The 15835-nt window shown below is 39.5% G+C and overlaps 1 protein-coding gene and 1 gene segment (V, D, J or C); both read right to left on the bottom strand.

The window, feature by feature from the left end:
* Positions 1-1463: 1463 nt before the first annotated feature.
* LOC138825193 (immunoglobulin kappa variable 1-17-like) lies at positions 1464-1965 on the bottom strand. The segment is given in 3 exon segments: positions 1464-1612; positions 1685-1786; positions 1911-1965. Coding segments are annotated over 3 exon segments (306 nt in total).
* Positions 1966-5995: 4030 nt separating this feature from the next.
* Positions 5996-15835, bottom strand: part of LOC138825194 (vomeronasal type-2 receptor 116-like) — a 63756-nt gene continuing 53916 nt past the window's right edge. Inside the window, exons 12-14 of the mRNA XM_070019577.1 lie at positions 14537-14595; positions 10496-10603; positions 5996-6157 (exon numbers count right to left, since the gene is read on the bottom strand). Of these exons, the coding sequence (XP_069875678.1) occupies positions 5996-6157; positions 10496-10603; positions 14537-14595 (329 nt within the window). The remainder of the gene's footprint in view (positions 6158-10495; positions 10604-14536; positions 14596-15835) is intronic.

Consider the following 15835-nt stretch of genomic DNA (forward strand, 5'->3'; position numbering starts at 1 on the left):
TTTCACCTATCATCAACTTATCTGACCTTTTCTGCTTGTCTCAGACATATACTAGTGATTGCAAGTAAGGAAAATCATGGGGCCTACATTTCTTTGGGCCTGGCTTACTTCACTTAATATAATTTTCTCCAAGTCTTTCCATTTCCTAACAACTGGGGCAATGTCATTCTTTCTGATGGAGGCATAGAATTCCATTGTGTTTATATACCACATGCCCCTCAGTAGATGAATGGATCAAGAAAATGTGGGATTTAATTTTTTGAGTTCTAAGTATATTTTAGATATATCTGTTGTATGGCTAGTGAAGATCTTCTCCCAATCCGTGGGCTTTCTATTGATCTTGTGGAAGGATCAACATGGTAAAAATGGCAATACTTCCCAAGGCTATCTACAAATTCAATGCGATACCTATCAACATTCCAACCTCATTCTTCAATGAAATAGAAGAAACAATCCAAAAATTCATATGGAACAATAGAAACCCGAATGGCAAAAATAATCCTTAGCAGAAAGAATAATGATGGAGGAATATCAATACCAAATTTCAAACTCTACTACAAAGCCATAGTAATCAAAACAGCTTGATACTGGCACAAGAACAGACCTGAGAACCAAGGGAATACAACTGAATACCCAGAAATGAACCCACAGACTTATAGCCACTTAATCTTTGACAAGTGAGCTAAAAAATAGAATGGAAGAAAGCCTCTTCAGTAAATGGTGCTGGCAAAATTGGTTAATCACCTGTAGAAAACTACAGTTATATCCTTATATATCACCCTGCACCAAAATCAACTCCAAATGGATCAAAGACCTCAAAGAAAAAGCAGACAGCTGAAAACATTACACCATGGAATAGGAGAAACCCTAGGTCTCCTAGACACAGGCTGAGATTTTCTCAATAGAGACCCAGAAACACAACAAACAAAAAAAGGTTGGACAAATGTGGTTGCATGAAGCTGCAGAATTTCTGCATAGCAAAAGACATAGCTAGCAAGAACAATAGAAAGCCCACAGATTGGGAGAAGATCTTCACTAGCCATACAACAGACAGGGTCTCATATCTAAAATAATTTCTTTTAAAAAGGAATTAAACAATTTGGCATGCAGGCCCCCTGCTTTACTTCTAGCTACTCAGTACACTGAGATCCAAAGATTGCAATTGGAAGCCAACCCAGGCATAGATAGTCCATGGTACTCTTATTCCCAATAAACCATGCAAAATCTGGAAGTACAGCTATGTCCCAAGTGATATAGCAGAGACCTAGCCTTATGAACAAAAATTTAAGAGATACTACTGCATAGAGAGCCAGAATAGAGAGAATGCTGCCCAGCCGCTTCTACGAAAATCTTCGAGTGACCTTCATAGTCTGTCTGCATCTGAGCATCTTTGTCAGCAGATGGAGGCACCAAGAGGAGCAGCTGGGGCAGCCCAGCCTCTCACTTCTGCTTCCCTGGAAGGTTTATGTTGTAACTTGTATCACTGTGGGTGGGTAACTCTTAAACTGTAGACCGTAATATGTGGCAAAATCTTCAGGCTGCAGGTTGCTGATGGTGAGAGAATAATCTGTCCCAGATCCACTGCCACTGAACCTGGATGGGACACCTGATCCTAAATTAGATGCTTTGTATATCAGGAGTTTGGGAGCTTTCCCTGGTTTCTGCTGATACCATTATAACCAACTGTTAATGTCCTGACTAGCCTCGCAATTGATGGAGACTCTGTCTCCTGGAGTTGCAGAAAGAGAGGATGGAGTGTGGGTCATCTGGATGTCACATCTAACACCTGGCAGTAGAAACATAAAAACAAATTTCCACCTTGATAATCATGGTACAAGAGGCTTCCCTTAATTACCAGATAGCCCTGACTATACTAGGCTGAGTTAATCTCCGGCATTGTCCTTCCTTACTTGGGAAGTAGAGCAGCAGGAGCCCCAGGAGCTGGGCAGCGGTCCTCATGTCCATGCTGGGACTGACTGCTGCACAGGGTGTGAGCAGCCCATGAATAAGTGCTCAGGGCAGTGGGCTGTGCTCTAGACACATGGAAATCTGCAGGGGAGGGCAGAGCTGGGCACAGCTGCAGGATTGGCTCAACTCAGTGAATCACCACAGGCCTTGTATCCACAGATGTCCCAGAGGACAGAAAAATAAAGTGCCTGCAGAGAATGTGTTTGTCCCTGGAGACCATTTGACTGTAGATGACAGTTTTATGACTTTTTGAAATGTATAATGCACAGAAGCAAGTGGTCTAACAGGGTATTTCATAAATATATTGATATATATTCTTGTTTCTTCTTAGATCTTTTATTCACTCTAAATAATTCTTCCTGGAAAAAATTCACTTTGTGTTCTCTTTACCAAGTACTTATACTTAGAAAATTATTTTTCTTTCTTTCTTTCTTTCTTCTTTCTTTCTTTCTTTCTTTCTTTCTTTCTTTCTTTCTTTCTTTCTTTCTTTCTTTCTTTCTTTCTTTCTTTCTTTCTTTCTTTCTTTCTCTTTCTCTCTCTCTCTTTCTTTCTTTTTCTCTTTCTTCCTCCCTCCCTCCCTCCCCCTTCCTCCCTCTGTCCTTCCTTCCTTCCTTCCTTCCTTCTCCCCTTCCTTCCTTGCTTGCTTCTTCCATTTCAGTTTTGTTTTTGTACCTGTTCTTCAACTCAGGGTCTTGGTGTTATCTGTTTGCTGTTTCCCTGAAGGTTAATGTTCTACCATATGAACCACACTTCCATTTATGGCTTTTTGGTGGTTAATTGGAGATAATATTCTCATGGAATTTCTTGTGCAGGCTATCTTTGAACAACCATTCTCGTACCTCACACTCACAAGGAGATCAATTGAAAGGTAATAGCCATCCGCACCTAGCTTATATCCCCCACCTCTCTGTGTATTAATCCTGGGATATGAACACAGGGCCTGGGTGCTGTTCCTTAGATTTTTGTGCGCAAGGTTAGGACTCTGCTATACCACTTTGGGCATGGCTCTACTTCCAGATTTTGCATGGTTACTTGAGAATAAGAGTCTCATAGACTTTCCTGCATGTGCTGGCTTCAAATTGCAATCCTTGGATCTCAGCCTACTGAGTATTTAGTGTTACAACCATGAGGAATGGGTGCCCAATTGTTTAATATCTTTTTAAAAATTATTGTTTTGATCAAAAATGGAAGTACAGAGGCCTTACAGTTACATAAGTCAGAAAGTACATTTCTTTTTGAACAGTGTCACCCTTCCCCCACCAGATCCTTTTCCACAAGTTATATAGTTCTTTTCCAAGGTAGTGTCTAGTGAATATCACTGCTAAGTTAGTTTACCCTTTGTACCACTGTTTCTGTGTGTCCCTTTCCCTTCCCCAAATCAGAGAAGCATATAGAAGACAAGGGGGTCATGAATCAAAAACAGTTACAAAAGGGAAAAAAATGAAGAACAATAGAAAAAAAGAACAGAAAACAGTACAATAAAAAACCTCGTTGCCATTTGCTCATGTTGATTTCACAAGTGTCATTTATTTATTTATTTTTTCAGTCAGTCATGGGGCTTGAACTCTGGGCCTGGGCACTGTCCCTCAGCTCTAAGGTTAGCACACTACCACTGGAGCCACACCGCTACTTCTGACTTTTTTTTCTTTTAGCTTATGTGGTGCTGAGGAATCGAACCCAGGGCCTCATGCATGCAAGGCAAGCGCTCTACCACTGAGTCACCTTTGCAGACCCTCAGGATGTCTATGAACTGCAGTCCTCAGATCTCAGCCTCTTGAGTAGCTAGGATTACCTTGCTAAGCAGCATTTTATAGAATTATTTGCACATTTCTCTCGTGCCCTGGTGATTCTCTCCTAAGAATATCCTCCTTTGGTCTTATTCTGTGAATATTTATACTCCTGTTGAATTAATCATGTACATAGCGTATTTTTTGTCTTTTACTATGTGTTGGGCTTACTTGAAGATTTGTAGGCACATTCTAATTATTACAAATGAGGGAAAACATGCAGCCTATTTTACTGTGGGTCTGGATTACTTTGCTTAACATTTTTTCCGTCTTTCCATTTCCTTATGACTGGGGCAATGCGATTCTTTCTTATAGAAGCCTAGAATTCCATTCCGTTTACATGCCACATTGCCTTGATACATTTATCCACTGAGGAGCATCTGGGTTAATTCCATATTTTTAGATATGGTGAACATGATTGTGATAATGGTCTGGTTTGTGGTCATTTTGATAAATGCCCAGGAGTGGGATTTGTATGTTATAGAGAAGTTTTTTTTCCATTTCTTAACTTAGTAATGTTTTATTTATTTATTTATTTTAAATAAAAATTATTGTAAAGGGGATGAATGGAGTGGGATTTACAGTTACATAGGATTGTAATGAGTACATTCCTTTTTAAGCACTGTTAATCTCTTCTGTCATTTTTAGTCTTTTAAGGATAGTCCATACACTTTCCTGAGTGGTTTAAAAACTTTGCATCCTAGCCAACAGTGTAGTAGTGTCCCCTACACTGAATGTATTGAAGAGTATTTTGTGGTACTTTTAGTCACTACCTTTACAATATAAGTTGAGGCAAATTTTTGTAGATGCTGTTTTACTTTGATTTCTCAACAATGACTCACAAGTTTGCCTGCATTGATACTTCAGGTGTCTTCTATCCCTAGTATCTAAATAGACTGTACTTTTTCCTAATCTGAGACCTCTTATATTTTGCTACTTTTGTATCATTTGGTATTACTTCTCACAGGACATCAGGATGAAATGGTAAGTGTTGATACTGGATATGATCACTTAAAAAAAAATCACTGGTACCAAACCACACACGAGTCTTTCTTTGTACTTTCCCAATGAGTGGGAAAGTCATGTCTTCCCAGATACTGCTATTGCTGTTGGCATTTCTAGGGGAGAGAGAGAGAGAGAGAGAGAGAGAGAGAGAGAGAGAGAGAGAGAGAGAGAGAGAGAGAGAGAGAGAGAGAGAGAGAGAGAGAGAGAGAGAGAGAGAGAGAGAGACAGAGACAGAGACAGAGAGACAGAGAGACAGAGGGAGAGGGAGAGGGAGAGGGAGAGACAGAGACAGTCAGAGACACAGAGAGACAGAGACAGAGAGACAGACAGACAGACAAAGAGAGAATGAGGCAGAGAGACAGAGACAGATAGAGACAGAGACATAGATAGAGACAGAAAAAGAGGGTCAGTCTTAATCTCTTCTCAAGTGCCAGAAAGGTGTCACTGAAGAAACATCTTGGGTTTGGATAAAGCATGGATAGAAATTTGATCAATCAGATATCACATCAAACCTTTTCCTTAGACACCCCAGCCCAGTTTCACAGCAATAAGAACCATCATCATGCACACCCCAGAGTCCAGGAATTTGAAGAGTCTTTGTGATGCATCACAATGCATCTAAGGAGGACAAAGAAGGCAGATGCCATGGACATCTTACTGTGGTGAGGTAGTAAAAAGTCAGGACCAAAAGGTGACTATGAAATCATTTTTGTAATTATTCATTTGGTTTCTTCAAGTTTTAAGATGTGAAAGCTGACTTAAATTTTCAGGCTTTGAAATAAAATGGAGAGATTTGGCTCAGGAGCCTCTGTCCAGGGCTGACACTCTTTCTCTGGGCAATAAAAGAAGCAGTCATCCTCCAGAGTGATGGAGCTGAGAACATGGGGGTGGGTGACAAAGGCCCTGTCCTGTGGTGGCCTTGGATTCAATGAAGGAAAATGCTCACCACTCACTGAAATTGAACTTAGAAAAGAGGCCATGAGTAGGTTGAGAGTCTGAATTATTCGGAGCTCAGAGATTTGCAACTGTCACTCATTCAGTCTCCTCCCAGCCAACGTGCCTTCTCCTTAGACACATAAGGAGGACATGTGGATCAGGTTGTAATTTTACATCTATTGTGTGTCTTGCTCTTTGTTGAGGCTTCGGGGAAACAGGTTCTATGATACCACAGGAATTCCAGTCTTTTCATCACCAATTCTTTCCATGTACACACAATTATCTCTTATCTGAATCTCTTAGAAGGTGGGGCCTTCATCGTGTTCTGTCTTACTGAGAATTCTCAAGGCCAAGTCCTGCTGACTGTGCACACATGGCTTGTTGCCCCTCAGAGTACAGCACTTATTCTCACATATCTGTGTCCACCTTTGAACTGGCGTTTTCACTCCATTTCCAGAAACCTGGTGAAAAGGAACATCATTGTCAGGGTGTGCAGATCAAGAAAATTACAGATCACGAAAATTAGAAAATACTCAGAAACACACACATGGAGAATCATGGCAGTGTGAGCCTCAGGTTCATGTGCAGCATGACAGCTGTGCTGGGAACTTACTAGCCTGAGGTTCCTGTTGACAGGGAGGGACCATCACTCCTGCTCTCAGTGCCTTTCAAGATATGGACTCAGCTTTGCTGATTGTGAGCTTTGCTTGCCCTCTGGTGGCCTCCTTGTGACATTGCAAGCTATAGGATTTTGAGTTTGGCATACCAGTGTCTAGATAGTGAATCTTTTCTCTTATATTCACAAACCTGGTTCTCTTCTATCTGTTTCAAGGCCGGGTTCAGTAAGAAATTTAAATGTCTCCTCACCTCAGACATTTTCTAACAGCTCAAGAAAAAACCTACAAGTTCACTATGAATTCTGAGTATTGATTTGCTACAGGGTGGTTAGTGCCCTAAGATCTGTGTTTCCTATGATACAACTGACGTGCAATTTTGGTAAAGAGGAGGGAGTCCTGAGTGACACTGAAGGGTACAATGGCACATGTAGGGCTCTGTCCCAGGTTTTCAATCCAGCCTCATGCTCTGCATCACAGAAACCATTCTTCCATACCACTCATTGCCTCCTGGTGCTGAGAAAGCGAGCCAATTAGCTGGGAAACTGATGCACATCTTTGCTTTCAACACTACCTCCTTTCTTTAAAGGCTGTGTCCATCAGCTGATTCCTATGTAGGACCATTGTAACAATTGCACTGACTTACGTTTAACTGGATGTTGAAGCATTAGGATCAACATAATAGGACTTAGCAAGCAAAGACTGGTCAAGACTTGGTTCCAGGTGAATTTTGTGGTTTTCCCAGTGTTAAGTCTTGTTTCTATCACTAATGTTGACTTACTTGACTGACTTACCAAAGGATGGAATGACATGAGAATGGGAGGAGGAAGTAAGAAGTTTTATTTATTTTTATTTTTATTTTTGGTCAGTCGTGTGGCTTGAGCTCTGGGCTTGGGTGCTGTACCTGTACTGTTCAGTTCAAGGTGAGTGCTCTACCGCTTAAGCCACAGCACCACTTCCGGTTTTCTAGTGGTTTATTGGAGATAAGAGTCTCAAGGACTTCCCTGCCCAAGTTGGCTTTGAACCAGGAACCTCAGATCTCAGCCTCCTTAGTTTCTAGGATTACAGGCATTAGCCTCCAGAACCCAGCTAAGACTCTTATCTCTTATTAACCATAAAAATTGTGACTCAATAACAACAATAACAAATACTGTTGGTCTTGCTAGCTATGGTCTTTGCCATGCAGAACCTCTGTACCTTCATGCAATCCCACTTGTCAAATCTTCTGAGTCTCTATTAAGAAAATTTTGGCCTGTGCCAAGGAGACCTAGGGTAAAGTTGTTAAACTACTCAGTAGACCTAGCGTTTCTCCTATTCTGTCCTGTAATGTTTTCAGTGTGCAGGGTGATATATAAGGATCTAGCTTTAGTTTTCTACAGGTGATTAACCAATTTTTCTCACATCATTTACTGAAGAGGCTGTCTTTCTTCCATTATATTTTTAAGCTCCCTTTAAGTCTGTGGGTTCCAAATGAGAGGAAACAGCCATCTCCCTCTTTTGTGGTACTCCAAGCAGATCTCCCTCACATTGAACTAGCCTGGGAGGAGGATCACAAAATCCTGGGTAAAGCAGAGCATTTTTCTGCTTGCTCAAACAAACTGACATAAGAAGTCAACCAAGTCACAAGAAAATCAAACACCACAAGCAGAACAGAGACTCCACCAAGAGACTGGTTATGGACACAAGGGAGACAGAAGATCTTCCCATTCCCCCCCCCCCAAAAAAAAATCAAAGAACTCTTTTTTTTATACTTTTCTAATTTTTTCTAATTTTTAATTTTTAACTTAAAATTGTTTTCTATTAACTTTTTTTCTTCTTCTTATAATTTTTGAGTGGTATATATATATATGTGTACTTTTTTTCTTTTTTTCTCTTTTGTTTAGCACTACTGACCTTTTTATCTTTTTTTTGTTCTTTCTCATTCTTTTCATATTTTCCTCTCTTTTGTTCTTCTTTGCGTGATTTAATTGCTTCTCTTCTCATCCTCAGACATACCCGTTTATGATTATTAGACCTTATCCCACATTGTGTACACACTTAATCCAGAAAATTATTAGTCAATTAAAAACCTCTTAGACTTAAACTCCTTAATAGCACTACTACCTCTTTATACCTGTATAATATTTTAAGCATTTTTAAGTTTTTCACATCACCTTTCTATCCCTCCCCTTTTCGTATCCTATCCCCGTTCTATTCTGTATATTCCCTTTTTAAATTTGCATAACTTTTAAGTGTTTCACTTTTTAATTTTTAATTTTTGTTTTTCTATTTTTTTCTTGTCTGTTTTTTTATTTCTTTCTTCTTTTCTCTCTCTACTATCATTCTATCCAATCTATTTCCTGCTTTGAGATTAGGACTTAATTAATTTAACCTTCCCTCTACCTTTTCACATCCCTCTATTCCTATTTTTACCCATATCTCTCCCTAAAACTAATAATTTTTGGTTTGCCAAATTCTTCTTTACTGTTTGTAGCCCATTAATACATAGTTGTTTGATGTTGAATAGATATATCTGTTGAACTAGATTGTATCTGCAGACTTTTGGCTGTGCAACTACAGAGTTTGGTTGATGCTTGGCTTAAGATAGTCTTCTAGCACAATACTGGTGTTATATTCATCCCAAATGGGCAGAACAAGCCAGAAAAACACCAGAAAAATGGCAAGTCCAGGTATCTCAACTCCAACTCATGATAAACAGCGGGCAGAACAGATAATGAATAATCCAGAGGAGAGCTCCAAAAAGCTCTACAAACACTACTGGTAAACATAGTAAATGAAAAGATGGAAAATCTTCAAAGGACTCAGTGTCAGCATGATAGGAAGAGAGAAGAGGCAAACCAAAGGTCAATACAAGAGTCTCATGAGTGTGAGGAAGCTACTCAAAGACTGATACAGGAATTGTGTTAGCAGCTTGAGAACACTCAAAGAGAAATAAAGGAATGACGTGAGCAGGACGAGATCAGTAAAATAGATAGACAGGAATTGCATGCACTGGCTGAGAACAAACAACGAGAAAGTCAGGAATGGCATGAGTAGGCTGAGAACATTCAAAGAGAACTACAGGAATTGCATGAACATGAGGAAGCTAATCAAAGAGTAATACAGGAATTGAGAGAGCGGGATGAGAACAGAAAAAGATCACTAACGGCAATCATGGAATCCATAAAGAGAGAGCTGAAAGAAGTCAGGGAGACCACAAAGAGAATGCTGAATGCAACCCAACAGAAGGAATGGCAGTCCAAGTAAGCCATAACCAATCAACTAAGTGATTTGAGAATAAACACTGAACACCAAATTAAGGAAGTAAAGAAGTTCATACAAGATCTAAAATGAAGCTCCAACAAAGAATTTGAAGCCATCAAAGGCGACCCATTAGAAGGAAAAGAAACAAAAAACAAAGTAGAAAGCCTTGATAGTAGGTTAGACCATACAGAGGATCGAATCTTGGGTTTTGAAGACAGTCTAGATATTATACAGAAAGAATATACAACCATCCAAGACAAATCCAAGAAATATGATAGATCTATTCAACACTTGGAAGACACCATCAGAAGGCCTAATCTGAGGAAAAGTGGTGTAGAGGAGGACCTAGAAACAGAAGTTAATGGTCTAGGAAATTTGTTTAACAGGACCCTAGCAGAGAATTTCCCAAACATGCAAAAAGATAGGCCTATTCAGATACAAGAAGCTTTTAGAACTCCAAATATACCAGACCAGAACAGGCCATCCCACCATCACATTATGATCAACACAGGATCAATTCAGACCAAGGAAAAGATCCTTAACCCTGTCAGTGGGAAAAGATCATTGACATTTAAAGGGAAACCAATTAGAATCACCTCAGATTTCTCAGCAGAGACAATCAAAGCAAGAAGAGCCTGGAATAATGTATGCCATGTCCGAAAGACATATAACTATCAACCAAGAATACTGTACCTAGCCAAACTCTCCTTCATAACCAAAGGTCAAATAAAAATCCTCCATAGCAAAGAAAATTGGAAACAGAAAGTTCCAGGAAGATGGCGGAGGAGAAGCGGGAGGCTAAAAAGTTCTCGCATAGAAAGCAGTTTTAGAGTTCCAGTGAACAGTCCTAAGCCAGAGAATCACACCGTGTGCCTTCACAGGACAGAGAGTTAGGCCAGAGAGAGAGAAAATACAGGCAAGGAGACCACCCTGAGCACTTGCCAGCAGCTGCCGCACCAGCGCCAGCAGTGGCAGCGGCGACTGCAGTCGCCATACCCGAATCACAGACAGTCCAGGACAAAGGAGCCAGACGCGGCGGGTGAGCAGATTCTACTCAACACCAGCAAGAACTGACAAGGAGCAGACATCTTCATCCTGCAGTTCGTAGACCAGAGACAACCCAGGAACCAAGACACGGTGTGAGTAGAAGCCTAACGTCCTCACTCCTTCTTAGGGAGCAGAGGAGAGAAGGCCACCCCTCCCGCCCCCATTACCAGAGATCTCTATCTTGGATGACAAAGCTTGGTGGAACTGCTAGCTCCAACTCAGGCCTTGGAATAATTCTAGAGTCATTTGGCAGGTCACAAGAGCCTAACCTGACCTGCCAGACTCAGCTCCACCCAGGGAAAAGTCACCCAGCTCAGGCGCCAGGCCCAGGAGTGGCTTTCTGCACCTGGTAATCAGAGCCAGAGGCTGCCCCTCCCTTTAGCAGCCTCGACAATCAATTGATGTTCAGTAAACAGAAACCCTGAGAGTGGCTCCAGGCTGGGCTCTGTGAGTTTCTCACAAACCAGCCCCCGGGAAAAGCTACTGTTTGCTGAAAGCCTCAACTCTACACAGAACCTAGCTCATCACAGCATCTCCAAACTCAAAGCCATCTCCTTCCTTTGTGACACTCAAAGCAGATCTCCCTCCCATTGAACTAACCTGGGAGGAGGATCGAAGAGCATTTTTCTGCCTGTTCAAAGAAACTGACTTAAGTAACCAACCAAGCCACAGGAACACAAGCAGAACAGAAACTCCAAGAGGCTGGTTATGGACACAAGGGAGATACAGGATTTTTCCCACCACTCCCAAAAAAAATCAAAGAACTTTTTTTTGTTGTACCTTTTATAAAAAAATTTTTTTCTAAAATTTTTTTTAATCTTTAACTTTTACCTTTTTAAAAAATTGTTTTCTAGTAATTTTTTTCTCTTAGAATTTTATTTTAGTAGTATAAGTGTGTGTGCGTTTTTCTTTCTTTTTTTTTTTTGTTTTGTTCTGTTTTTTGTTTAGCTCTACTGAACTTCTGATCTTTTTTCTTTCTTATCCTTTTCACCTGTTCTTATTTCGTTCTTCTTTATGTGACTTAATTGCTGTTCTGCACATCCTCAGATAAACCCGTAGTTGATTATTAGACCTTATCCCCCATTGTGTACACACTTAATCCACACATTTATTACTCAATTCAAAACCTCTTAGACTTAAATTCCTTAATAGCAGTACTACCTCTTTATACCTATATAATATTTTAAGTATTTTTAACTTTTCACATCTCCTTTATATCCTTCCCCTTCTCTCATTATGTTCATGTTCTTCTCTAAATAGTTTGTTTTGAACCTGTATAATATTTTTAATTTTTACCTTTCTATTTTTTCTGGTCTCTTTTTGTTCCCTTTCTCTTTCCTCTTTTTTTCTTTCTCTGTCTACTTTCATCATATCTAACCTATTTCCTGCCTTGAGATTAGGACTTACTTAACACTCCCTGTGCCTTCCCACATCACTTTATTCGTATTTTTTACCCACATCTCTTCCTAAATCTAATAATTTCTGGTTTACCAAATTCTACTTTGCGGTTCGTAGCCCAGTAATATATAGTTGTTTGATGTTGAATAGATGTATTTGTTGAACTAGATTGTATCTGCAGACTATTGACTGTGCAAATACAGACTTTGGTTGATGCTTGGCTTAAAATAGTGTTCTAGCACAAAACTGGTGTCCATTTCATCCCAAATAGGCAAAGTAAGCCAGAAAAACACAAGAAAAATGGCAAATCCGGGTATATCAACTCCCACTCATGATAATCAGGGGACAGAACAGATAATGAATAATCCAGAGGAGAGTTCCCAAATAGCTCTACAAACACTGCTGGCAAACATGATAAATGAAAAGATTGAAAACATACAAAGGACTCAGTATGAGCGTGATAGGGAGAGAGAGGAGGCAATCCAAAAGTTTATACAGGAATATCATAAGTGTGAGGAAGCTACTCAACAACTGATACAGGATTTGAGTGAGCAGCTTGAGAATACTCAAAGAGAAAGGCAGGAATGGCGTGAGCAGGCTGAGAACACTTAAAGAGAACTACAGGAATCCCATGAACTGGACGAAGCTAATCAAAGAGTAATACAGTAATTGAGAGAGCAGGATGAGAATACACAAAGATCACTAAAGGCATTCATGGAATCCATTAACAAAGTGCTGAAGGAAGTCAGGGAGACAAAAAGGGAATGCTGAATGGAACGCAACAGAAGGAATGGGAGTCTAAGGAAATATGAACCAATCAACTAAGTGATTAAGGAAGTAAAGAAGTTCATACAAGATCTAAAACAAAGCTTCAACAAAATTTGAAGCCATCAGAGTTGACCAACTAGAAGGAAAAGAAATAAAAAACAAACTAGAAAGTCTCAACAGCAAGTTAGACCATGCAGAAGACTGAATCTCGGGAATTGAAGACAGCCTAGATATTATAGAGAAAGAACATACAACCATCCAAGACAAATCCAAGAAATATGATATATCTATTCAACACTTGGAAGACACCATCAGAAGGTCTAATCTAAGGATAATGGGTGTAGAGGAGCACCTAGAAACAGAACTTAATGGTCTAGGAAATTTGTTGAAAGGGTCCTAGCAGAGAATTTCCCAAACATGCAAAAAGATAGGCCTATTCAAATACAAGAAGCTTTTAGAACTCCAAATAGACCAGACCAGAATATGACATCCCAAGGTCACGTTATAATCCACACAGGATCAATTCAGACCAAGGAAAAGATCCTAAAGATGTCAAGGAGAAAAGATTAATCACCTATAAAGGGAAACCAATTAGAATCACCTCAGATTTCTCAGCAGAGACAATCAAAGCAAGAAGAACCTTGAATGATGTATGCCATGCCCTAAAAACAAACAACTATCAACCAACAATACTGTAACCCGGCTAAACTCTCCTGCATAACTGAAGGTCAAATAAAAAACTTCCATAGCAAAGAAAAATTGAAACAATACATCTCCACCAAAACAGTCCTACATAAGATTCATAAAGATGTCCTACACATAGAAAACCAACAAGACCATAATAAAGGCCAAGAAACTGCACTCAAACTGACAATCCAAGAACCATAGGAAGAAACCAGTTTTCGCAGCCCCCAAGAATGTGAATAACATGGCAGTAACACCCAAACACCTCTCAGTCCTATCTATCAACATTAACGGACTTAATTCTCCAATTAAGCAACATAGAGTGTCTAGTTGGATTAAAAAACCAGATCCTTCTATCTGCTGCCTTCAGGAGTCACATCTTGCCTGTAAAATCAAACACATTTTCAATGTTAAAGGCTGGAGCAAAATCTACCAAGCAAACGGCTCCATAAACAGGCAGGAGTTGCAATCCTAATATCACATAAAATAGACTTCAAATTAAAATTTGTGAGAAGAGATAAAGAAGGGCGCTACATGCTAATTTTGGTATCCCTCCTTCAAGAGGATATTACAATTCTAAATATCTATTCCCCAAACAAGGGAGCACCCAAATTTATCCAAGAAACACTACTTTCCCTCAAATCCCACATAGATCCAATTGTTGGGGATTTTAACACACCACTCTCCCCACTAGACAGATCAACTCGGCAAAAACTCAACAGAGAAAACACAGATCTAAACAACTGCATAGATCAACTAGATTTAACAGACATCTACTGAATATTTCACCCAACAGCATCAGAATACACGTTTTTCTCAGCAGCACACGGAATATTTTCTAAAATAGACCACATTTTAGGCCATAAAGCAAACTTGTCCAAATTCAGAAACGTTGAAGTTATACCTTGCATTCTCTCAGACCACAAGTGAATAAAATTAGAACTCAACACCAAAAGCCACCAAAGAAAGTCCAGTAACACATGGAGGCTGAAAAACACACTGCTGAATCACGAGTGGGTCAAGGAAGAGATTAGAAAGGAAACTCAAATGTTCATGCTATTCAACAAAAATGAGCACACAAATTACCAGCTCCTCTGGGACACAGGAAAGGCAGTACTCAGAGGCAAGGTTATAGGACTGATTTTCTACATCAACAAATTGGAGAGATCTGAAACCAACAATTTACTGAGACATCTGAACCTCCTTGAAAAAGAGAAGCAAGATAAACCCCAATCCAGTAGAGGGAAAGAAATAATTAAAATTAAATCAGAATTAAATGAATTAGAATCCAAAAAAACTATAGTTAGAATAAAAAAAAAAGTGTTGGTTCTTCGAAAAAATTATCAAAATTGACAAACCTTAGCAAATCTTCTCAGAAAAAGAAGAGAACACATCCAAATAAATAAACTCAGAGATGAGAATGGAAACATCACCACAGAAACAACCAAGATTCAGAACATTTTAAGGGAATACTTCTCAAAACTTTATGCTAATAAGTTTGAGAACTTGGCAGAAATGGACCTTTTTCCTAGCAAATATTGACATGCCAAAACTAAACCAAGATGAGTTAAACCATCTTAACAGGCCCATATCAAGCATTGAAATAGAAACAGAAATAAGAGACCTCCCAGCTAAGAAAAGTCCAGGACCAGATGGTTTTACAGCAGAATTCTTCAAGGCCTTCAAAGGAGAGCTCACACCAATACTCCTCCAACTCTTCAATGAAATTGAAAATGAAAGTTCACTGCCAAACACATTCTATGAAGCCATCATAACCCTCATCCCAAAACCAGGCAGGGACTCATCAAAGAAAGAGAACTATAGACCCATTTCTTTGATGAATATTGATGCAAATCTTCTCAACAAAATTTTGACCAATCGACTTCAACAATTCATCCAAAAAATCATACACCACGATCAAACAGGATTCATTTCAGGGATGCAAAGCTGGTTCAATATACGCAAATCAATTAATATTATTCATCACATCAACAGGAGCAAGGGTAAGAACCACATGGTTATCTCAATAGATGCAGAAAAAGCATTCAAGAAGATCCAACACCCATTTATGATGAAGGTTTTGGAAAAATTAGGAATCCAAGGAACATTCCTCAATACAATAAAGGCTGTATATGACAAACCCACAGCCAGCATTATCCTCAATGGTGAAAAACTAAAGCCATTTCCTCTTAACTCAGGAACAAGACAAGGATGTCCACTCTCTCCACTTCTCTTCAATCTAGTATTAGAATGCCTAGCTACAGCAATAAGACAAGATGCAGACATAAAGGGGATCCACATAGGGAAAGAAGAAATAAAACTCTCCCTCTTTGCAGATGACATGATCTTGTTTTTAAAGAATCCCATAGACTCCACTCCCAAAAT

The sequence above is a fragment of the Dipodomys merriami genome, unplaced genomic scaffold (genome assembly GCF_024711535.1).
Source record: "Dipodomys merriami isolate MVZ:Mamm:240054 unplaced genomic scaffold, mDipMer1.0.p SCAF_136, whole genome shotgun sequence".
Taxonomy (NCBI): Eukaryota; Metazoa; Chordata; class Mammalia; order Rodentia; family Heteromyidae; genus Dipodomys; species Dipodomys merriami.